Genomic DNA, 22,361 nt, shown 5'->3' with positions numbered 1-22,361 from the left:
CCATCTTTTTAATGTTTAGTTTGTTTTAACTGGGGCTTTTATCTTGATTTGCTGCATGCTGTGTTTGTTTTGCTATTTTATTGTAAGCCATCCCAAGACATAGTGATGGATGGGGTACAAAAGTTTTAAATAAATAGGTTACCAGGAAAAAGTTTCCTCACTGTCAGAGTAATATGACAGTGGAACCAGTTGCCTAGAGAGGATGTGGTCTCTCCCACACTAGACACATTCAAAAAGAAACTGGACAGAGTGGGATGGTGTCCTGTGAAAGCAGGGGGGTGGACCTGATGGCCTTCTTGGCCCCTTCCAACACTAGTATTCTATGATTGTATGATTATATGAATATGCCCTTGGGAAATTTTCTTATTGTCAACATAGTTGCCTTTGCTTACAAAGCCATGCCTAGAAGTGTGAAAACCAAATGTGGCCTGGTATATATGAATAAAACTGACAATGAGGACTATCTTATAGTGAGTGATAAGTGATTTGCGATTTCTTGTGATTTGCGACCAGTTCCCAAAAACGAGAAACATGTTATTTTCCCAGAAACTGCTCAATCTAACTTGCACTTAAGGAAACTCAGCATGGGATGCTGGCCCTATGTGGCCCCAGGTAAACTGAATACTACAGTAATTTCACACTCCGGCACAGGAAATAAGTTTTTGGGCAGCATTATACACAGTCCCTTTCCCCATCAAGAGAAAGCACTGAACATGTGTGGGTTATTTTAAAAATTTGTATATTTACACATATGCACCAGGGTGGGTTGGGGAGGTCATGGACAATGCTATCCTTGCAAGCTGCACCAACCCCAAAAGCAACAGCAATCCACCCCCAGCATTTCTTTCCCTGCCAGCTGTTACGAGAGAGAGAGAGAGAGAGAGAGAGAGAGAGAGAGAGAGAGAGAGAGAGAGAAGCTAGCAAGAGCAACCAACACTCTCCCTTTAGGTAGCCTTTCTGCTGAAATGTAAACTGCTTCTTTTCCCCTGACTTGGCATATGCTCTCGCAGCACACTGGTCTCACATCCCATGCTGGCAGATCGGGTGTGACCTACATTCCAAGCATATATAGTTTGCTTACACTGCTTACAATTTTTGGTGAGATGTGCATGCTAGCAACTACAGTGTAATTGTCTCCATCCCTAACCCCAGAAAAGAAGGCAGTGATGATAGCCTTGTGGCTGGAGAAGATGAAGACATCTTGCACGTAGGATAGCCTCTCCTCCTCCTCTTCCTTGGACATACACCAAAGAAAAGTATGTTCCTTCTTTTCTTTTTTGAAAATGAAAAAGGAAAAGGGCAGGTTGGCCCTCCCAAAACAGCTTGTGAAGTCATGTACACTATACAATGGCTGTCCTGATGCTGTCAATAATATCCTGCCATTTTTAAAGCACTGGTTGTATTGGCTGCTGAAAGAAGTTGTATATTCTCACAACCTCAGACTGAGACGCTTGGGGCATGTCTTTCCAGATAACAGCTGTGCTAATCAAAGTCAATCCTCTAGATCAAGGTGGACAAAAAGTAGATCTCCAAATACTTTGGACTTCAACTCCCAGATATCCTGGCAAGCATAGCCAGTGATAAAGAACACTTGGAGTTGAAATCCAGAATATCTGATGAGCTACTTTCTGTCTACCATGATCTAGATCCTCTTACAACATGTGGATAATTGTTGCATGGTCCTTGCAACAAAGGCATTTTGGGTGTGGGGTGGTTTGTTTTTGCTGCAACAGGCCAACACAGCTGCAAGACCAGCCCTACCCTTCAACAGTCTGAAGCGGCTGCTTTAGGCAGCAGATGCTGAGCAACAGGGAATGGACAGGACTGTGTGTGCCACACAGCTTGCCCATCTGCCCTGTGCTAGCCTACTGCCCTCAGCATCAGTGGAGGATGCTGTCCCAACCTCAGTGTTGAAGCTGAATTCAGCTGCCCGTCTGGTGAGCTTGTGTACATGGAATGGAGAGAAGTCCTTCGCGTCCTTCACCCCAGGCAGCAGCAACGTTTCATTAGCCCTGCACAGCCACATCTTGGAAATCGAACTGTCATGCATAACTGGTGCCATTGTGCACAATAACTACACATATCTTCAAAGACCAATGTTGAGCTTTTGGAGGCCACACCGTTTTTAATTAGATACATGAAGTATCTACACACATACACACACAGTCTGCTGTTCTGTAGCCAGCAAGTTAACAATATCGGTGGAATCCAGAATAAACTGGATCAGTTGAGTAGGCAGAGGTGGACTTCCTTGTTCCCATGGTCCCATAACAGCCCCTTTGTTGTTGTTACAAGCTGTCGAGTAATCTCTAAATTACGGTGACCCTGTGAATGAGTGGCCTCCAAAATGTCCTGGTCTTGCTCAGCTCTTGGAAACTCAAGGCTATAGCTTCCCTTATGGAATTGAGCCATCTTGTATTTGCCTTCAACTTTCCCTGGCATTGATGTCTTCTCCAATGAATCTTGCCTTCTCATGATGCACTGGGGAAGGAATTTTATCACTTTTGTTTCCAGGGCAAGTTCTGGTTTGGTTTGGTTTGATTTGATTTTGTTAATGGCCCCTTCAGCCCCATGAAAAAGCTACACAGAAAATCCAGAGACCCTGTAAAGGTAAGCTATGGCATGTGTGTGGGAAAAGAGTCTCCAAAAATTTGGAAGAGGGCAAATGGAACTTGTCCATTCATGGAGGGTCCCTTCCTCCTGCAGAAGATGCTGGATCCAGCCTAATAAGAACTCAAAATAATGGGCATAAGATACAAAAAATAAGCCTTGATTGCTGCTGTACTAAAAATGAATGCAGCATGTAATCTAAACATTTGCAGGAATGTCAGTCATGAATACTAAGCTTGCTGAAGTGCTATATCTAGAAGCAACACACAGCCAAGTGGGAAAGAACCACCCACAGTCATTGTCCAAACCTTGAAAAATACAGACTAATTTGTTAGTGAATTCATAGCTAGTGCTTCTGGCTCCACTTGCATCTGTTGTCTCAAAAAGTGGGCACATCAGCAACAACTTAAAGGCACATTTTTTGCACAGCAGATGTGATAGGAAAACATGGCATATGTGGGTTAAAAGTACCAGCCCCACTGTCACAGAGGATGAAGTCATGCTTCTTTTATTTTGTTGTCATATTTTAAAATTTTGCTTCTGTCCTACCCAATAGCTGAAGCTCTCTGGGTGGTTCATAGCAATTTCTCAAAGTACAATCCACTTTATGAAGCCCCCCTACATTAATGTGCAACCCATGAGGTCAATCTTCTGCAAGAAGCCAAGGCACTGGTACCTGTGCTGCTGGACTACAGTTCTCTGGCCATTGATCTGGTAGGCTGGGGCAAGTGGGGGCTGCAATCCAAACCACCTGCAGGACCCCAGGTCACCTAACCCACTGGTCTCAAAGCCCAGGGCCCCTGCTGTGCCTTGCAAACACTGGGCACAGCAGAGCTCCTTAGGCACTCCCTTAGGTGCCCCCTCTCAGTTGTCTTTGCATGGCATGATAGAATCTGCAGCCTACTTGCTTACTCAGCCATCCCATCTTGCATTGGATCAGAGATATTCAACTGTTTCATTCTTGGGATCACTCTGTTTTCCAGAAACAAGACTGATGAGCAATCTGTCCAAGTTCTATGATGCTGGCATCACCTAGCAGAAATCGCCTCACAGCTATGGAGCACATGTACTTGGGCTTGAGGAACAAATGGGTACTTTCGGGAGGCAGGGTGACCGTGGTCCTTGATCTTTCCTGAAAGCTCATGCTAGCAATACAGTAGCAGGCCTATCACAAATAAAATTTTAAAAATCATGCCTTGATTTAAATGTGGGAAAACCACAGATAACGTTGCACAAGGCTGCCATCTTTCTGAATGACAATGTCATGTAGGGTTCAAGCAGCACTCCTAAACTTGGCACCCTCCAGATACATTAGACTATGTGCCTGTCACTCTCATACAGCCTAACTACCTCGCTGGGTTGTTGTGAGGATAAATGTGGGTGGGGAGGAAACCACGTATGCCACTGTGGAGTGGACAGAATAAAATATTTCCAATGAAGAAAAGACAGCATTGCCCAAATGGTGTCACATGGGGCATTATATCTGTCATCTAGCCAAACTAGAGAAGCCCCCTACAAACAGAAGGACCCTCCACTTTGTTCCAGCAGGTTTTCTTCATCGCTTGTTTACTTTGCTTCATTGCTACAGCAGCAACCATGATTCACTTTTCCAGTGTTCCTGAAAACTTGTGTGATCTCCTAAGACAGTTTCCCTTTCCTGTGCTGACAGGCTGTGCCCCACCAGCAGCTTGTTTTTTGGGCTTTCTCCTTCTGCAACGTTTCTGCTTGAGCATGCCCAGCTACCTTGCTTGCGGCTGTTCAGTTCCTTCCCCTGAGGGCTCCTTGTGCTGGCTGCCAATACATGTTTTGGCTGATGCTCTGGCTCCCTTATCAGGACGATGCAATAGCAGAGTCCTTTAGGAAAAGGTTGCCTCGGACAGACGGCTTACGCAGCCCTGGCCTGTAGGTGTCTGTGGGGCTGTGCTCTCTCAGAAGGAGGGAGTCTGTCTTCCAAACCCCATTTTAAGCTGTGGTTTTGGTTTCCATGGTGACACTTCCTGTGGTAGAGAAAAGAGGTAGTGAGTGCAGCACTGTGAGCGTGGCAGGCAGGCAGCTGCACTCCTTCTTTTTCTCCCTGCCGGGGATGCTCTGAGGACTGTGCTGCAGCCTCAGGGAGGGGCTTCTCCTAGGCTGATGGTCCTGGGTTTCAGGGACTACCTGTGACAGCAGCACGAGGCATGCTGGGAAAACCCAAACACCTGGGCGTCCAAAATGGCCGAATGGTGAGTGAGCACACTGACAGCTGCTGCTGGGGGTGGGTGGGGGGAGGCGGTGGCAAGACCAGGGATGACATACCACCGAGCCTGAGGGAAGGTTCTTTCTGCTTTTTCTGTCCCTGGAAAAAGGATGCTCCTAGAATGCAGCCTTTCCAAGATCTCATCTTGGCATCTGGAGGTTGAGGTGGTAGCTTGCTGAGGTAGATAAACGTTCACTGGCTTTCTTCTTACAGGACCTCAAGGCAAGCTGTAGCTTTCAGGGTGCTTTCCCCTTCAGGGATACAAGGATCTGGAAAAATCAGCGCAAAGCTCTAAGCTCAGCTGCAACGTTGCTGTAGTAGAGAGGATGAGGCACTGTCATGTTTTCTTTGTGCCTGGTTACAGTTAACCTCATTGTCCCACCCAGTCTTTGTAACTTGCAAGAGAGGACACTGAGAACTCTTTGTATGTAGCTGGTCAATGTAGGGTCCTCCAGTGACTCCTCCCAGGAATATTTTTTTCTCACATTGAGTGTGAGGGTTTCTGTGGCCTGTGAAATCACAGTGCATTTCAGAGGCTCCAGCTTGCAGCTTGCTTTGAGTACAGAAAGAACAGGGCTTGGTGTGAGAGCTGCTGATAGTGTGTTGCACAACACAGCATGACTGGTAGATACCAAAGACAAGGAAGGGCTGCAATCAGAATTGAGACAGGCTGACAAAAGTGGTGTGTTAGAGCCTCGCACTGTGAAGAAAGAAAGAAAAAAAGCCCAGAGTTGCAGGTTAGATTTGTGGGGAGATAGTGGATGGTTATTTGGGGGCTCAGTTTAGCCTGATTGGTCACTTGGAAAGTAGGTCTTGTCCTTGGTTGCAGTGGATGAGAAGAAGGTGAGACCCAAATAATACATGTGTGGGCTCATCTTGTAGAAGTCGTTGGAAATTTAAACTCTGCAATGTGGTTCATGGGCAGATGCTTTTTGTCTGTGGTCATAACATAAAAGTCACACCCTGTAATGCCAGTTATAATAGAAACTTCATATAGCTACTCCAGGGTCATTTCCCCTACAGTGTAACAGTGGGTTAGTTTCTGCCCTGTTGCAGCTGTGGGTTGCAATAGGGAGTGGTTGTTCATGCTCCAATATGGGGAGAAGCCCTGTTGATGACAGAACAGGGATGGGGAAACTGAGGCCCATGAGCCAGCTCTGCTGCACCTGACGCCCCAGTTCAGCCCCCCAGTATTCCACAGATAGCCATGACCCCCTCCTCAGGCTCCACCCCATTTCACCCAATCCCCAGTTGTTGGCTGTTTTCTGGCTTTTGTGAGGTTTTCCCCCATTCTGAAAGGTTGAAATGCCTCGCCTAAGACTTATTTATTCTCAGCAAGCGTTGTAAACAAAAATATTTTGGGTACTCTCTTTTTGGCCTTAGTTCCATCCACCACTGAAATGCAGCCCCTGAAAGCTTCTCTAAGATTTAATTTGCTTCTCAGGCTGAAAGGGGGTCAACTCCCAGTGCAAGAAGGACCAAAATACCAGACGCATCCCTTCACACAGTTTCTATTAATCCTTATCAGTGCTGTGTGACATGAACTATCCAGATGGGGGTTCTAGAATTCATAATTCTGTACATGCCACCATGGTGACTTGGGTAAAAGATAGACACCAACTTAATCACACCAGCTGGTGTGTGACTTGCTTGATAGGATTGTGTGCCACTCTGGCAAGGTTGTGTCACACCTGAACTGTCTATGACCTTTCGGTGCTATCCTTATACAGAGAATACTTTTGAACTGTCAATGCCATTGGAACTGGGTAATTTTGCCTGAGGTGAACCTGTGTATACGGACTAAGCAAAGACTGTGCTGTACTTTCTTCCAAAAGCAGCTGAGACAATATGGGGACCCTGTTCACTATTGACTCTAGGATTTGTTTGTTTGTTATATTTATATTCCAGCATCTTTCCTTTCAAAGAACTCAGGGAGGCTTACATAATTCTCCTCCTCCTCTCAATATTTTCCTCACAACAACAACCCTGTGAGGTAGGTTGGGCTGAGAGTCTGTGATTAGCCCAAAGCCTCCCAGTTGGCTCCATGGCTGAGTGAGGACTAGAACCCAGATCTCCTGAGTCCTAATCCCGTCCCCCTTACCACTATACCACACTGGCTTTCACTGGTTTTTAAGGGCCATTGAGCAAAACATCCTCAATGGGCCCCCTCCCCAGTGGGCCTGCCACTGTTACCAGCTGCCATGGCTCCTTATCCAATTTCTCACAATTGCTACTGCTTGCTAAGCAAAGAACCCAGGAGCAATCGGGGTGGGAGGGGGAACCTCCTGCTCTTCCTCCCCCCACTGCCCATTGTCTGAACCAGAGTGAGAGGCGGGTGAACAAGCAGGTTGCCATGGTGAGGGGAAGGGCCAGTCTAGGGAGCTGCTGTCATTGGCCCCCTACTGGGGTTTGGGCCCTCAGCAGGTGCCCCACACCAGTCCTGGCCCTGCTCTGGCCTGCTGAAGGCACACTTGCTTTCCCGTTCTTCTTACCGTGCTTGCAGGAGCTGGTTCTGACTCCAGATTTTTGTGGTCGCACAAGAGATTGGATGAGGCACAGCGTGGCACTTTTCCTGAGGCCAAGAGCTCTGTGAGGGCAGATGGTAGTTGTCCTGTACTTGCACCAAAATGCCCTGTAAAGGAGTCTACCAATGGAGCAGAAACAGCATCTCTGCAGAGAACTGCTCCCACTGAGTTTTGTCCATATCCCAGAAAATGCTTTGACCACTTTCATCCTTCTTTTGCAGGGCCTGGCTGTATCGGATGGGGGTAAGTAGGCCTGTGTTTTGGGAAGGGGCATTGGTGTTATGAGGTCAAAGCCTTGGTTATGGCAGGAGGATCGGCTGGCTAAGAGGAGGTGTTGAGGGTGTGAAGTGTGTGAAGAGATGGAAAGAAATGCCTGATCTTAGGTCACAGTAACTCTGTTTGGTACGTTGCACTACACAAAGAGACGTTCTGCTTCTAGATGGCAAAGCCAATTTTGCCTCAAATTTCCCAGGATTTTTGCTTGGGGAAGAGTTCAGGAACAGACCAATCATTTCCACCCTACACCCTTGTCAGCACGACCAGGTACATGACATGGGCAGGGTCAGCCCTACCATTAGACAGAAAAGAGCAGCTGTGTCAGCTGCCAGGATTCCCTCTGTAGCCCCTAAGGTGTGGTGCAGGATGCTGCCCCATTGCCCCTGTTGAAGGAAGAGTCAACTGCCAGTCCAGTTAGTGTCTGTACATGGAATTGCCAGGGGTGGGGGTTCATCTTGTCCTTTCCCTCAAAAACAGCAAACTGTTTTTGACCGCTTTGGCTTTAGCATTGCCAAGCCAGGCAAACCCTGACTCACAGCATTCCTCCAGCTATTGGAGCTGGGAAAGATGTGCAAACTCATTCTGTTTCACAGAGTTAAACAGCTCTGGAACCCGGGGCAGTAATAACAGTGTGAACAGCCTGCCAAGCACCCAAAGTGTCACCCATTCCTTGGGGCAATCCGTGGCCCGCTGGGCTGAGTCCTTTGAGACACTGCTGCAGGACCACCTTGGTGTTGCCTACTTCACTGTAAGTCCCACACTTCACTTCTGTTTGCCCTTATGTCCCTCTCCATGTTCTTTATCTTGCATTGTATAATTTTGTTCTGCTATGGAGCCTGTGGAGCATTGCTTCAATCAGACAAGAATGGTACTGCCTCCCCTGTGCTTTCCCCTCCTTCTAGCTTTAGCCAGTTCTTCTCCCCTCTCTCTGACTTCTGCAGTTACTACAGCTTTCTTCTGTATCCAAGGTTTTATGGTTAGCTACCACCTTCGGCTGTATTGTTTGCTTATCCTGAATTGTTGGCAAAGATAATTGCTAGACTTGGCTCAGTATGGTTTGGACCCTTTGACTCCCTTCTGCTCCCAAAACACTAAATGGTAAGAGTCCCAGGACAGAACAGAGGGGTTTCATTGGTATCCCTATTCCTCTCCTTCCAGGAGTTCCTGAAGAAGGAGTTTAGTGCTGAGAATGTGTATTTCTGGCAAGCATGCGAACGATTCCAGCAGATCCCAGCCACCAGCACCCAACAGGTAAGAGGAATAATCCAAGCAGAAAAAAAAGTGGGCTCATATTTCCCATCTGAGGGGGGGAAATACACATATAGGCAAACCGTTGAGCAATTTGGTGCCAATTAGTCCTCAATGGAATATTCTTTGGGTTTAGGAAGATGCTTTTTAAATGTAGACTGAAATTCAGGGATTTCAAACAGCCCGGTTCTGCCCAAGTTTCAAGGCTGCAGACATATTTCAGTTATCAGAAAGTACACCACCTGAATTTTGAGGAAGGCTCTGTGTGTGTGTGGGGGGGGAGGGGGGAGGGACACGCCAAGAAGCGATAGAAGGACTCCTGGCTTCCCAATCCGTCACACAGAGAAGGATCCAAACTTTCAAGACCTCAATTCTGTTTTGAAGAATGATCCATGTTCCATTGACGGGAGAGACAAAAGCAAAATGTGTGGGCCAAAATATCCAAAGGACCCGCTCATTTTAGATTCTTAAAGATAGTAAGTAAACTTTAGGAGGGGCATTTCAACCTTTTAGACTGGGGGTGGGAAACACTGCCACTGTTGGCAGTGGGGGAGAAGGGTCACCTGGGAAATATAGGGAGGCTAGCTTGGGACTGGATGGTGGAATGGAGATTAAACACCCTTGTTGTACATATGGAAATGAATGCAAAAAGAAGAAAATTCTGCCCTTGAGGAAGCCAATTTCTTCACCAAGAAAAGATGGATTCTACATACATTATGGAAATGTCCCTATTTTTTGCCTATTTTACATATTTTCCCTGCTTTTGCAAGAGTTTGGGTAGGTCCAGGAGTGATGCAGGGTAGTGAAACCCTTCTTATTTAGTGATTCAAAATCTTACTGGGTTTTCCTGGCTTTGAAGCTTTTAGCAGGCATTGCCCACTCATCATTTTATTTATTTATGAAATTTGTGTGCCGTCCAATTACCAACGTCTCTGCACGGCTAACAGCATAAATAAATTGACAACCCACTCTGGCTGCAAATACAATATTAAAATTCAATATTGAAACATATTAAAATATTGATTAAATAAAAAGGTCTTAACCTTTTAACCTCTTCAAAACTTCTTGCACAGCCATAAGGGCCAGAAACTTGATTTAAAGCTAAGGTTCCCAGAATACAAAATTGTGTACCCAAGAGAATGGCAATTTCATATTTTTTTCTGTTAGAACCACTGAATGCACACAACCCTCTGAGATGAACGGACGGACCTCCATGCTCTCTTGCGCAACAGGCCACACAAAAGCGGCAGCACCAAGGACTTTTGCTCCTGGGCTGCAGTGCTATCAGGACTCTCACCCCACACGCTTTCTCCATAGCTGGCTCAGGAGGCTCGGTGCATCTACGATGAGTTCCTGTCGAGTCATTCGGTGAACCCCGTCAACATTGACAGGCAGGCCTGGATTGGGGAGGAGATGCTGGCTGATCCCACCCCTGATATGTTTAATGTCCAGCAGCTCCAGGTGAGAACAGTTCACCTCATCTAAGCTATGTGGTGGTGGGGGTCATGCATGTGTAAGTGCAAGAGAATGGACATAACAGAAATGGGATGCTAGAGAAATTGCCCACTCCTCCAGTTATATAAGAAGATGCCTTCTGCTGAGCCAGACAGTGAATCCGCATAGCCCCATATTTCTCATACTGGCAGCAGTGCTTCTGTGGTGCTTTAGAGGAGATTCCTTCCCAGCTGTACCTGCAGAAGCCAGAGACTGAAACTTGGGCCTTCTGCATGCTAAGTGCTCTGTCACTAAGCCTTTGGAGCATTTTTATTTTTAAATTATTTTTCTTGATTACTGCTGGGTGAAGCTGCCTGAGGTACTGAGATCCAGACCCTGGAGGGATGTCTGCTGAGAAGCAATGATGGTACTTGATTAACGCTTGATTAATCTTGCTTCAGATCTTCAATCTGATGAAATTTGACAGCTATGCCCGCTTTGTCAAGTCACCACTGTACCAGGCATGTGCCAGGGCTGAGAGCCAAGGACAGCCCTTGCCAGAGCTGAGGCCCCACTCTCAAAGTGGCAGCCCCCCAACTGACCATGGCAAGGTACAAGGCCAGTTCTCTTCCAGGCTCACATGTGGGGTGGCTTTTGGGGAATTTAAAGGGCACCCATTTCCCTCTTCTCCCTAAAAAGCTCTAGCACACCTTGAGGTGATCTCTTCTCCCTCTCTCTGACTCTCCTCCAGAAAACAAAACTAAAGGCAGGCAAATCACTTCCACTTGGTGTGGAGGCAGCAGGCAACTTGGCTGGTCGGAGTCCTCGGAGATCCTTCCGGAAGGGAGACCGGAGGGAACGTCACTGGGGAGGTGAGTCCAAAGTTGAAAGCAGGGATGCAACTATTGTGCAGTTGATTCTGGGTGGGCAACAGGGCCGATTAATGAGTGGTCTCCTGCCAAGGGCCATGTAACCTCCAAAACTCTGACCTTGTCTGCTGACTCTGTCCTAGAGGAGAGAAATGGCAGTGAGGGGCCATCCCAGTGGCGTGAGTCCCAAGGCTCTCTGAATTCCTCTGCTAGCCTGGACCTGGGCTTCCTGTCATCTTGTGCAACCAACAGTCCCCAGACAGACGTGAGTGCTTTATTCGCCTGGAAGTCCAATGAAAATGCTGGCAGTGAAAATATACCCCACTTATGTCTGTGTGGTCATGCTCTCTTCACTGCAGTGTGGGCACTTGTCTCTGGCTTGACGCTGCGCCGTGACTGTCATTCCATGGGGCCTATCGTCCCCCACACAATATATAATGGGCTATGACTGTGCAGTGTGGAGGAGTTCTCTTCAGTGTGATATTCTCTGTGACTCGCTACCAATAGCACACTGGTGTTTCAGCTGCTGCTTTCTTGGCCCCCTCCTAGGGACGCCCACCCCTGTTAAACAGTTCAAAAACGGTTGCTTACACAGCCATAGAGAGTCCCAGCTGGTGGGGAGGCAGCCCTCCTTCCTGTATGCAGAAGGTGGGCAGAAAGAAATTATCCCAGGGGAGTCTATTAGGAGAGCACAGCTCACAAGAGCTCAGAAGGGTCCAGCATGTGTGTTTGGCAGCTGTGGCACAGTTCTGAATATTGCTATAAGGCCCATGGATCTGTATAATCAGGATTATGTCACTTTTGGGGCCTCTTCCAATGAAAGCTGCTTCTTTCTGAAGGGTCTGTGTATCTTAAGTCTGCTAAAGTAGCAGCTATGCAAAGAAATAAGTGCTGTTCTTACATCACCAGCTCCTGGCACAGGGAAGAACATATTAATAGGGCCACCCACAGAAAGAAGGCGACATCGGCTCTGCCTGCCTAGCTAGCTCATAGGCAAGCCTTGAATAATTCTCTGCATTGCACAGAAGGAGAAGCAGTGTGGGGTGACAGGCGTCTGGACTCCACTACTTCAGAAGGAAGGTGGGAGGGAATATAAGATCTGGATTTTTTAAAAAATTAAGAGCTGCTTGTATGTAGTAAAACTAGCATGCCATCAGGGAGACACTGGACAGCATTCGCTCAATGAAACCCAGTAGCTACAGCAGTGGGACAGCCAGTAGAATGTCCTTCGTCAGACAGCACATATTTGCATTGAAGTTCACTGCCCTGAGATATAGTGATGTGCCCTGGAGTTACAATTGGGTTAGATAAATTACAGTGCAATCCTGTTAAATGCCTCCTCAGAAGCAAGTCCCACTGCATTCAGAGCCATTTGCCATGGCAGTGTATCTCTCAGTACTATTTGCTGGAGAGCAACTGTAAGGGTGGGCTATTGCCCTCATACTCTCCTTGTGGGCTTCATCAAGGAATCTGCTCAGCCACCATCTGTGAGAAACAGGGTGCTGGACTAGACGGACCTTGGGTTGGATCCAGCATGCCCCCTCAGACATTAAACCTTTTCCCCTGATGTGCTGTGAATGGAGGTTAACAGGAAAAAATAACAAAATACCAGCCCCCAAACCATGGGACAACATTAAAAAATGTCCCTTACTTGTGACCTGCAGTGGTACATTCTAGAATGCTACCACCTCATTCTTCACAATGTGTAGATCAGCAGAGAACTGCTCTTTTCACACATGCCATCTTCCCTGAACAGGTTCAGGGAAAAAAACATGTGTACCATTATATGAGACAAACATGTGTGAATGTCTTCTTTTGAAAGAATTCAGGTCTTTAAGTTTGGAAACCTCCACAGGGACTTATTGATGGTCCTCAACCTTCATCTGGCATGAATTCTGGCCTTTCAGCCTAACAGGCTATCCAGCTAAAGATTGAGGGCTTAGGTGTTCTCACGCAATGCTGAAAGTTTTAAATTCTGTTCCCCCCAGAACCACAGGAAGAGCTTGACTGGCTCAGAATCTGATAACCAGAACCAGCCCATCAAGTACTGTTGTATTTATTTGCCTGACGGGACTGCCTCTCTGGCCCCAGTCCGTGCTGGCCTCTCCATCCAGGAGATGCTGGTTGGAATTTGCGAGCGCCGTGGCCTCCACCCGCCTGATGTAAAAATCTACCTTGTGGGGAATGAAAAGGTAGGCCCAATTTATTATAGATTCACAGGAAGTGTACCACTGCAGGAATATGAGAGGAAAGTGATGCTGTGTGGGCCCCTTTTCCATGTAAAATTTAGACTGGAACATCTATAATCTATCCCAATGGGCACAGTTGTCTAGTGCACAATATCTTCAGGTATGAGCTGGGAGTTCAGAAGTCTTCTGCTGAAATGTCAGTTCAGCACCAAACACTTCAGACAAGCTAATATTCTCTCAGCTTCAATCCCAATGTGCAACATTTGCCCACTTTACAAGAGTGTTGTAAGGATTACAGAGATAATGTGCTATGAACACCATTCAAGTATTATTTCAATGCCTGTTCAACCTGAAACAGAAGTAGGATATTAAAATAACAATAAAAATAGTCTGCAATCAAAAAGCAAAACTGCTTTTAAAAGGGTGATAGGATATTTGAAAGAGCGCCTTCTCCTGATCACTGAGGTCATCCATTGAATTGCCCCAGTGGTTCCTCATGGACTTACAGTCTGTCTGGAGTCCACTTACAGCAGAAGCTTTTGGAACACTGGTTCTCTCTCTGTGGAACTCTGTGCCAGCTGATGTCAGACAAGTGCCAGCATTGTTTTGTTGGTGGTGCTTGCTGAAAAAATTGTATTAAAATGCTTTTCCTGGTTCTTTTTCTCTTGTTATTGTTTACAGCACAGGATTCTTGCCAGATATAGAGCATGGTATAGATATTGAAAATGAATAGAATAAATATTTGCTAGCCTAAATTCTTTAGCTGTCACTCCCATGCTACCGAGCAATAAACAAATCCCTCTCCCACAAAATTAAAAAGCAGCCCAACCTGTTATCCCATCTTGGCATTGTGACCATTCACAAATCAAGGAGTCCTTCTCCAGTGACTTCCTTAGCAAGCAACCAGCTTCCCATGCTGATGTGGGAAGCATCTCTTTGCCAAAACCATTGGTAAGGGTGCATTTGGAAGGATCTCTCTCCCTCAGTAATAGTGCAGCCAGGCAAGGAGGTAGCCCTTGAGTGGGAAAAGTCTATTTGACAGCTGCCAACCCTCTGACAGCATCTATTTTGGCATACAGATGCTTACGACAGTTTCACAGGATTTCACCCACAGGAAAATGTCTCCCTAGATGCTGAAATAAGAGATAAATTCAGGGCATCTCTGTTTTATTAGAACTTTTTATGACCACCTTCCCCATCCTGGTGGCTTCCAGATGGTTTGAGCTTCAGCTCCATCAGGCCTTGCCAGTAATGACCAATGGTTCAGAATGCTGGGAGTTGTAGTCTAAAACAGGTTGGAAAAGGCTGCTTTTTGGCCACAGCCCTGTTCACTGTTACTCATGTGATGTGAGTCCATACATTGAAAGTGGCCACAGGGCTGTCTCTGGTCCCTCTCTCAAGGCTGCATGGCTTGCCAGCCACTGCCTCTGCCCCGACTCTGCACCCACACACTCAGTAGCGACATCTGAGCAAGGGAAACCTGCTGGTGTGGTCCTCTCTCTGCATCAGCCTGCATGGAAGCTTGATCCTGCCTTTCTGTCCTTCGTGTACGAAGGAGGCTTTTATCTTCCAAAGCTCTGGGCTGTAGCCATCAGTTCATAGCTTCTTAGGGCATTTCCTCCGGACCCTAATGGCATCGTTGAGCCTTTCCCCTGACATGTGGAGGCAGGTGAAAGACTAGCAGGCACCGTTGAGTCAGCATGAGGAATGCTCAAAAACACTGATGTTGCAGCCATGCCTGTGTTGCGACATGTGGGAAAAGGATGCCGGTACGCAGTACATGGACTCCGGTGGGGGGGAGAGTCACATTCAGTCATAAGAATGTAGCGAACTCCATGCAAAACAGGAGAAGCTGTTCGTTGTGAAGATTATTTTCTCTTATGACATAGAGCTTTTAATGCAAGATCTTTCATTTCTACTCATGTATAGTGTATTTGTTTGTCACATTCATATTCCACCTTTCCTCCAAGAAGCCCAAGGCAGCATACATGAGCCTTCTCTTCTCTGCTTTATCCTTACAGCAACCTCGTGTGGCAGTGAGGCCAAGTGTTGGTGACTAGCCCAAAGTTACCCAGTGAGCTTCATGACCATATTGGAACTAGAATGTGGTCTCACAGCCCCATTCCAAACACGACACCCTGCTGGCTCTTTTTGAAAGCTGCCTTCCCCAAATCATATCATTGGACTCCTTTGCATGCTGATGGCACCATCCTACATAGATGGGGCTTTGTCTGTAGTGTTGCAACAACTTTGTGCATCACCAAGCAAATATCTGCCCATGTGCATATGAAGGTGCACCCATGTTCTTTCCACTGCATTAACATGTCTGCCTTTCCTTAACTTCTTGCAGAAGCCGCTGGCACTGAACCAGGAGAGCTTAGTCCTGATGGACCAGGAGGTGAGGCTGGAGACCAGGATCAGCTTTGAGTGAGTACCATCTCTGTCAGCCACATCTCCTGCTCTGTATGTGGAGCCCATGTAGCCCTGTAACCACCATACAGAAACGTTGCTTCATCCTTCTCAGCACAAAACCACGTTCTTCCATCACAAGAAGGCAGCCCATCTGCATTTGCAAAATGGAAATAAATGGAAACTGCTCTGTTCTTCTGGGTCTGCAAGAAACAAGTTGCCCCAGTACAGCTCACTAAAACTGGCCTGGCTCTTCCATACTCTAGTTTGGTACAATACAATAGATGAGCAACTTTGGGGGCTGCAGCCACATAGTACATGAAGGTTATGCCCCTCTTGGCAATGTGCATCCTCTGCCCACCGCCACTGTCCTGTGGACATTGCATAGGCATTATTTAAAATGAGAGGGGAAGCCAAAAAGAATCCTACCAGCTACACGAAGCCCTTTTCTTTTTTGCAGCCCCTGCTGCTTCCAAATCCCTGGTGTGCTGCTATTATGCTAACAAATATTGGCAACACATGGCAGAAAGAAAAAAAGGTGCATTTTTAACAAGGCATGGTGGATGGTAAGGAGGGTTCCAAGAGTATAATTTTAGATTTGCCTCCCATGCACATTTTTATGTGAAAATGTGATTTTTCTTCACTTTTCTGTATTACTCCAAAATTCAGCAGCAATTCAGCTGGGTGTATGGGTTCATTAGAGGAGGGTAAAATTGGTTCCCAGAGCCTTTGATGCTGACCACCTGAGATCTCAGGCCACTATCAGCATCAGTCAGGGCTCACAGAACCAAAGCAGATGGTGCCACTCAGACTACACACCACAAGAAAAAGAAAAAAATAAACGTCTCCACTTATCTATGCCCCATGCATCTAGGCATTAGGGTTTTATTCCAGGAGACCTGCATGAGAATTCTTCTCTCTAGCTCACTTTGCTGTGACTCACATGGAGCCCCAGTATGGGAAACTGTCACCCTGGTCCTTTCCTGTTCCATTTTGCTGTGCTCTCAGTTTCTGTGATGTTGCCTGTTGGGGCCAAGAACAAAAGGCATTAAGGAGGAGTAGAACACTTTTTTATCCTTCATCTGGGTGGATTAATGGGGCGCAGAACTTCTGCAGCTGCCATATGCAATGTCTCGCACTTGGTGCTGTTTTTTTTCTCACAGCCTGGAAATTGTACCTATTAATAAGACTGTGCGTATTCTGGCAAAATCTACTAAGCACCTACGTGAGGCACTGCAGCCTATCTTGGAGAAGTACGGCCTGGATGTTACACGGGTGCTACTCCGACGGGTGAGAATGGTCTTGGAAGAAGGGAAATGCAATGTGTGAATGCAGCCTAGATGTTCCTAGCCCACTGCTGAGTGCTGGGATGTGTAGAGACGGAACTGCTGGCTGCATTTGCACCTTAGGGATATGCCCAGTTTTTGCAGCATCTCTTGCTCAGGATTAGTTTTTCCTTCTGGTTACATTGGACTGAGTTGGAAGACAAGCAAAGAAAGACTAGTGCCCAAACCAGTCCACAGCAGTATTCTGTTCCAGTGGAACATTGGCCATTTCCAGATCCAGAAGTTCCCCAGGCTAGAGGGGGAGCCTCATGATGTCAGAGCCCTGTTCACCCTCTTCTTGAGAAGCTGCCTGCTCAAGCAGCCTTTACACACGGTTGCCTTGACCTATCCACCTTGTTGGGTCAAAGGTCCCTCCATCCTGGTCTTTCTCCCGCCCTTAACTCTGCTCTCCTTCTGTAGCCTGGTGACCCCCGTGCTCTGAATATGGAAGAGAAGGTGAGCTCTGTGGCAGCTCAGAAGCTTGTACTGGAGTCTGATGCAGGTATGTAGCACTCAAAAGCACACATGACCACTCATGCAGGAACATGGTGGCCCCTTGGCCTTGCGAGGTCCCTTTGAGTAGCTGGTCAGCTGCTGAGCGCTGTGCAGCTTGAGGAAGCAGAATGATTGCCATGTAGATTTTGGAGAGGTATGGGAGGAAAATGGATGTTTTGTGATGCTGCTCTTCACCCAAAGTGCCATATTGAGGAACAAAACATCTTCGCCCGAGCAGCTGTTCAGTGTTGGATGCAGCATAATGCACAAGAGGAGCTATGACTGCTCGTGGCAGATGTTGGATGGAGAGCCATTGCCATGGGCTGAGAGCTGCCAAGGGAGAGTCTTCCACATGCAGAGCATCCGTGCATTCAGTGCTGTGCTGCTGACTTCAGCAAGCCAAGCCCCTAATTGCACCAGATGCTGCACAGCACTGCATCCTGCCCCACATTCGCCCCAGTCAGTAACACCCCAGTTTCATATTCTTAGGGGCGTTGGCACTGGCTACCAAGGCTGCTTGCTCCCTTTTTTCTGACTTCTTCGTGCTTCACGCAGGAAGCTGCTACGATGGGAAAAGATTTGCCTGTTTTGTCCCTAAAGCAGCTGCCCTGCTCACAGCAAATGACTAACTGTTGTTTGGTTTTGTTTTTAAAGTGGCAACTCTACTTCTCCCTGTCCCGTATCTCTGAACGCACAACTTTCTTCCTTCCAGACGTATTGGCAAATTCCCTTCTCTTTGAGAGTGTTTTCTGTTCAGAGATAGATCTGCATCTCTCCTCCAATCACTTCAAGAAGGGTCAGTTCATGTTCCCTGGGCTCCAGTGTGAGGGTCTCCAGCTTCTTCCGGGCTGACACCCTAGAAAATCTGGCCAAAATCTAGGAAATTCTCCACTCAGCCTTTCTGTTGCATTCATGGCCTGAATCCTTAGTTCAGCCTACCCTCTTGCTGTGGCCAGGGCTTCAGCTTGGATTATTTTCTCCCTTGCTCTTTCAGCAGCTAACATTCATGTGTTTTATTGCAGAGGCGAAACCTGTTGATGCCAGAAATGCCACTCCAAACTCTGCTTGTGACCAGAATGAGGTGAGTTTCCACCATGGAGTTATATAGCTGTTCCTAGACAGATTCCCCTTCCAAAGGAATTATAGGACCAAATGCGTCTTTGTTCAAACACACATGCACCTCCCTGCACAGAGGAAACTGATCCCAGTGCAGAGTTCTGGCCTGATAATAGCATCCTTCCTGATCATACTGTACATGCTGCTATCCCACTTTTGTGCAGCCAGGCAGTCTTCTTACAGTTGCTGTCACTTGGTACAAGCCAGGAAAAGTGATCTGTATGCATTAGGCCTATGCCAAAGGGGAGAATGCTGTGGCCCAGGGTCCAGATCCAGCCTTTCTGGGGCCCCAGTCCTGCCAGATGGTCGTGCCCCTTCTTCTGGCCCCACCCCTTTCCCCCAGCCCCGCCCCTTTTCTCCAACTGCCAGTTGTTTGACGAATTTCCGGCTTTTGTGCAGTTCTACCACCACCACCCATTAAAAACAAGGGAGATGCCTCCCTCGAAGCTTAGTTACTGGCAGTAAGAGTTTTAAGCTACAGTATGTTGGCATCATAAAAAATATGCCACCTCTTTGGCCTTCAGCTCCACCTACCACTGGAATGTAGGTAAGAGCTTCTCCACGCCTGAATCTGGGCATCATTGCCCCGACCTGAGCTCAGGGCTCACCCTTTTCTGGCTTTGGCTCTAATCCCCGCACCCGTTATGGTTCCAGGATGGCAGCTGTGTTGAGACAGAGGCAGATGCTGAGCCACTCCCAGAGATGTCCTGTTCCTTTACCAGGCCTTCCAGGAGTAACCAGAATCGGCACACATGCGACTTGGAAGGTGAGTCAACTCTGACATGACCTGCAGCCCACCCAGATAGGGACGATCAAGCGGATGTTAGCGGTTAGAAGATGAGGGGTGTGGCCTCAGAGAACTGAACAGAGCTGTATTCACCTGGACACATTTCTACATGCTAATTTCTTGAATGCATGCAATGTGGAATACTATTATGATGCTTAGAACAGTTGATCCCAACAGTGTAAATTCCTTTACAAAACTTCTGGGACACTTTCCAGCTCACTCCTTAGCCTCCATACATCTGTTCTCTAGTTTTGAAGATGGCCTTAAAGATGAAGCAGGGGACAGGATGATGAATAGAAGGGTATAGGCTAGTCTATAAGCTTTTTATAGTCTGCCTTTCCTCAATGAAGTTTAGGGTGAAGTTTAGAATTCTTCCCCCCTCCCCCAATTACCCTTGTGAGGTACATTAGGCTGAGACCACCCAGGGAGTGGTCATTCACCCCACTTCTGTTAGTTGCCAGTTATTCCCACTACCTAGAGGGGGCAGAGACTCGAAGAGGGGTGGGACTGGATGTTGTACACACACATTCTGGCAAACCTTGGGGCGAGAGGCTGACTGTTCTGGCAGGAGTGACAGCTCAGACTCCAAGGATGAGGTGTATGCAGGGGAGGTTGCCTGTTCTGGAGGGACTGACAGCTCAGACTCTGATAACAAGGTGATGGGTGAAACGGACCCAGATCCAGCTGTAGCCCAAGGCCCTGCATACCCGCATGTGCCTGCCATGGGAGAGATTAGCTGAAGGGCTGCTGAAGGGCCCAGTCAACCCACTCGTGGGAATGAGGAAGAGCATCAACATCTTGAGGGAGGAGATTTAGAGATGGGGAGCCTACTGGATGGGGAACAGCACTTCCTGAGGAGGTGAACCTGACAGTCGGTTGTCGCAGCCATAGGAGTGCCCAGTTGGTGTCTCTGAGTGAGGAGCACAGCTGAGACCAGTTCCTCAGCACTCCTCCCCTCAGCAACAGACACAGATGGATTCAGAAGGAAAGCTTTGGGTGAAGAATGTCAGAGCTGGTTCAACATCTTGCTTCATGTACGCTCAGAGATTTGCATGTAAAATAAAAGCATTTGGCAAAGAAGTGTTGGTGAGACTATTACTACTGGGAGGAAGAAACACGGCTTACAACACTGTATGTGTAACCTCAGGCAGGAGGTTCCTTATTCCTGGCAAAAAACAGAAAGAAGCAAAGACAGACCAGGCAAATAAACTCTGCGGAGCAAAGTGAATAAAGGCATTCTAAAGGAGAGGGGCATGGGAGGAGAGATACGGGGCTTAGCTAGGTCTTACCACACAATTCCATGCATTTCTACTCTGAAGCAAGACCCACCAAGTTCAGTAGGACTGATTCCCAAACGTATAGAATCACAGCCTTAAGCTGGCTTTAAGATTTATTCCTTCTTCCCAAGGAAGCCTGGGCATTGCAGTTCTTTCATGAGGAGAGAAGAGAGAATTATTAACACCCTTGCCAGAATTCCTTGGGAAAAGCCATGATAAATAAATGGGTACAAAACTTATTTTGGCAGGCAGATAAATGCAACAGAAAAGTGCAGCAGTAGAAAGGCTTCTTAGAGCAGAATGTTGATATATGTTTGGGGAGTGATGTTGTCAAGCTGTGCCAGATCAACACTGCATTTCTTCTTGCCACCTTTCCCTACTCCCCACTCCGCAGGGCTTGTGGAGCTGCTGAATCGGGTCCAGAGCTGTAGAGTCAATGACCAGCGTGGGCTGCTATCTAAAGAGGATCTAGTACTGCCTGAGTTCCTCCAGGTACCTGAACATGATGATGTCTCCTGCAAGAACCACACCTCCTCCAATCCCGTCCCTGAGAAGACATGCACATCTGAAGCCCCTGATGCTGAGCCAGCCTCCATCTCTCAGTGTCAGTCAGAGGTGCAGCCACAAGCCCAGGCTTCTTCTCCTTCAAAGCAGCAAACGCGATGTCCATCATCATCTTCATCACCAGCTACTGCTGCTGGAAAGCCTTCAGCCCTGTGATCTATCCCATGAGTTTCCCCTCACTACATGTCCTATCCCCCCTCCAAGAGGTCATGCTCTTTGCAGTAAGGTCAGGCCCTTCATGTTCAATATCTGTTGTGGTATTATGGTCTGCCTTACATAGACCCTTTCCCTGGTCTAGGAATATGGTTGAGGGCCAGCTAGGACTCATACTCACTCTAAGGACCCCCAGCCTGTCTTCCAGGAATAGATGGACGTCTGTATTCTTGATGTGCTGCCTGACTCTCACACCTTGGAACTGCCCATGCTGGCTGGGCAGAGATACACCAAGGTTGCTCACTTGCTGTACAAGACCGTTGTATGGTGTTGCTCAGTGTTGTAAAACAACTGCCCATGGCTGCTCCAGTGGCAACTGCACCTCTGTGGCTAGTGGTGATGATGCCTGTATATAGTTTGTAATTTTCAGTCTTTGTAAAATGTAAGATACACTGCAAAATGGAATTCTGAGTCTCTTTGTGTTTGTGCACATACGTTTCCAGTTGCCAGCAGAGTGTATCTGTATCCATCAAATGGAGATGCTTTTGTTTGTGTGTGCAATGAATTTCAGGAACTGTGGGGACAGGACTGTTTTAGCATCAATGTTTCTTCTTGATGCAACCCCCCCACCCCAAGATCTTTCCAAAGGGTCCTTCATGTCTGGTGTGCCTACCTTTGAGGCAACAAGTGATTCCAGGCAAAGTTTAATGGTGCCACACTAGAGGTCCAGATACCATCTTCCACTCATGACCCTCCCATGTTTTCTCACTGCTTCCTCTGCTGGTTTCATTACCACTGAAATCCCGTTGAGAAGGAAAAAGATGGAATAGCTGCATGATGTCCCTCTG

At 47.3% G+C, this 22,361-nt stretch overlaps 1 protein-coding gene across 1 annotated transcript; it reads left to right on the top strand.

Annotated features, from left to right (window-relative positions):
• Positions 1-4,677: 4,677 nt before the first annotated feature.
• RGS14 (regulator of G protein signaling 14) lies at positions 4,678-21,978 on the top strand. Its single transcript, XM_044450971.1, has 15 exons — positions 4,678-4,832; positions 7,593-7,614; positions 8,241-8,395; positions 8,806-8,898; positions 10,213-10,356; positions 10,791-10,940; positions 11,081-11,201; positions 11,342-11,463; positions 13,187-13,390; positions 15,738-15,814; positions 16,960-17,086; positions 17,542-17,623; positions 18,639-18,697; positions 19,387-19,498; positions 21,191-21,978. Exons 1-15 carry the CDS (start codon positions 4,788-4,790, stop codon positions 21,514-21,516), a joined length of 1,839 nt encoding a protein of 612 aa, XP_044306906.1. The 5' UTR covers positions 4,678-4,787; the 3' UTR covers positions 21,517-21,978.
• Positions 21,979-22,361: the final 383 nt, after the last annotated feature.

This window comes from Varanus komodoensis, unplaced genomic scaffold (assembly GCF_004798865.1).
Source record: "Varanus komodoensis strain SLA01 unplaced genomic scaffold, ASM479886v1 scaffold6_1, whole genome shotgun sequence".
Lineage (NCBI taxonomy): Eukaryota > Metazoa > Chordata > Lepidosauria > Squamata > Varanidae > Varanus > Varanus komodoensis.
The sequence above is the reverse complement of the archived record's forward strand: the minus strand, read 5'-3'. Positions and strand labels throughout refer to the sequence as shown.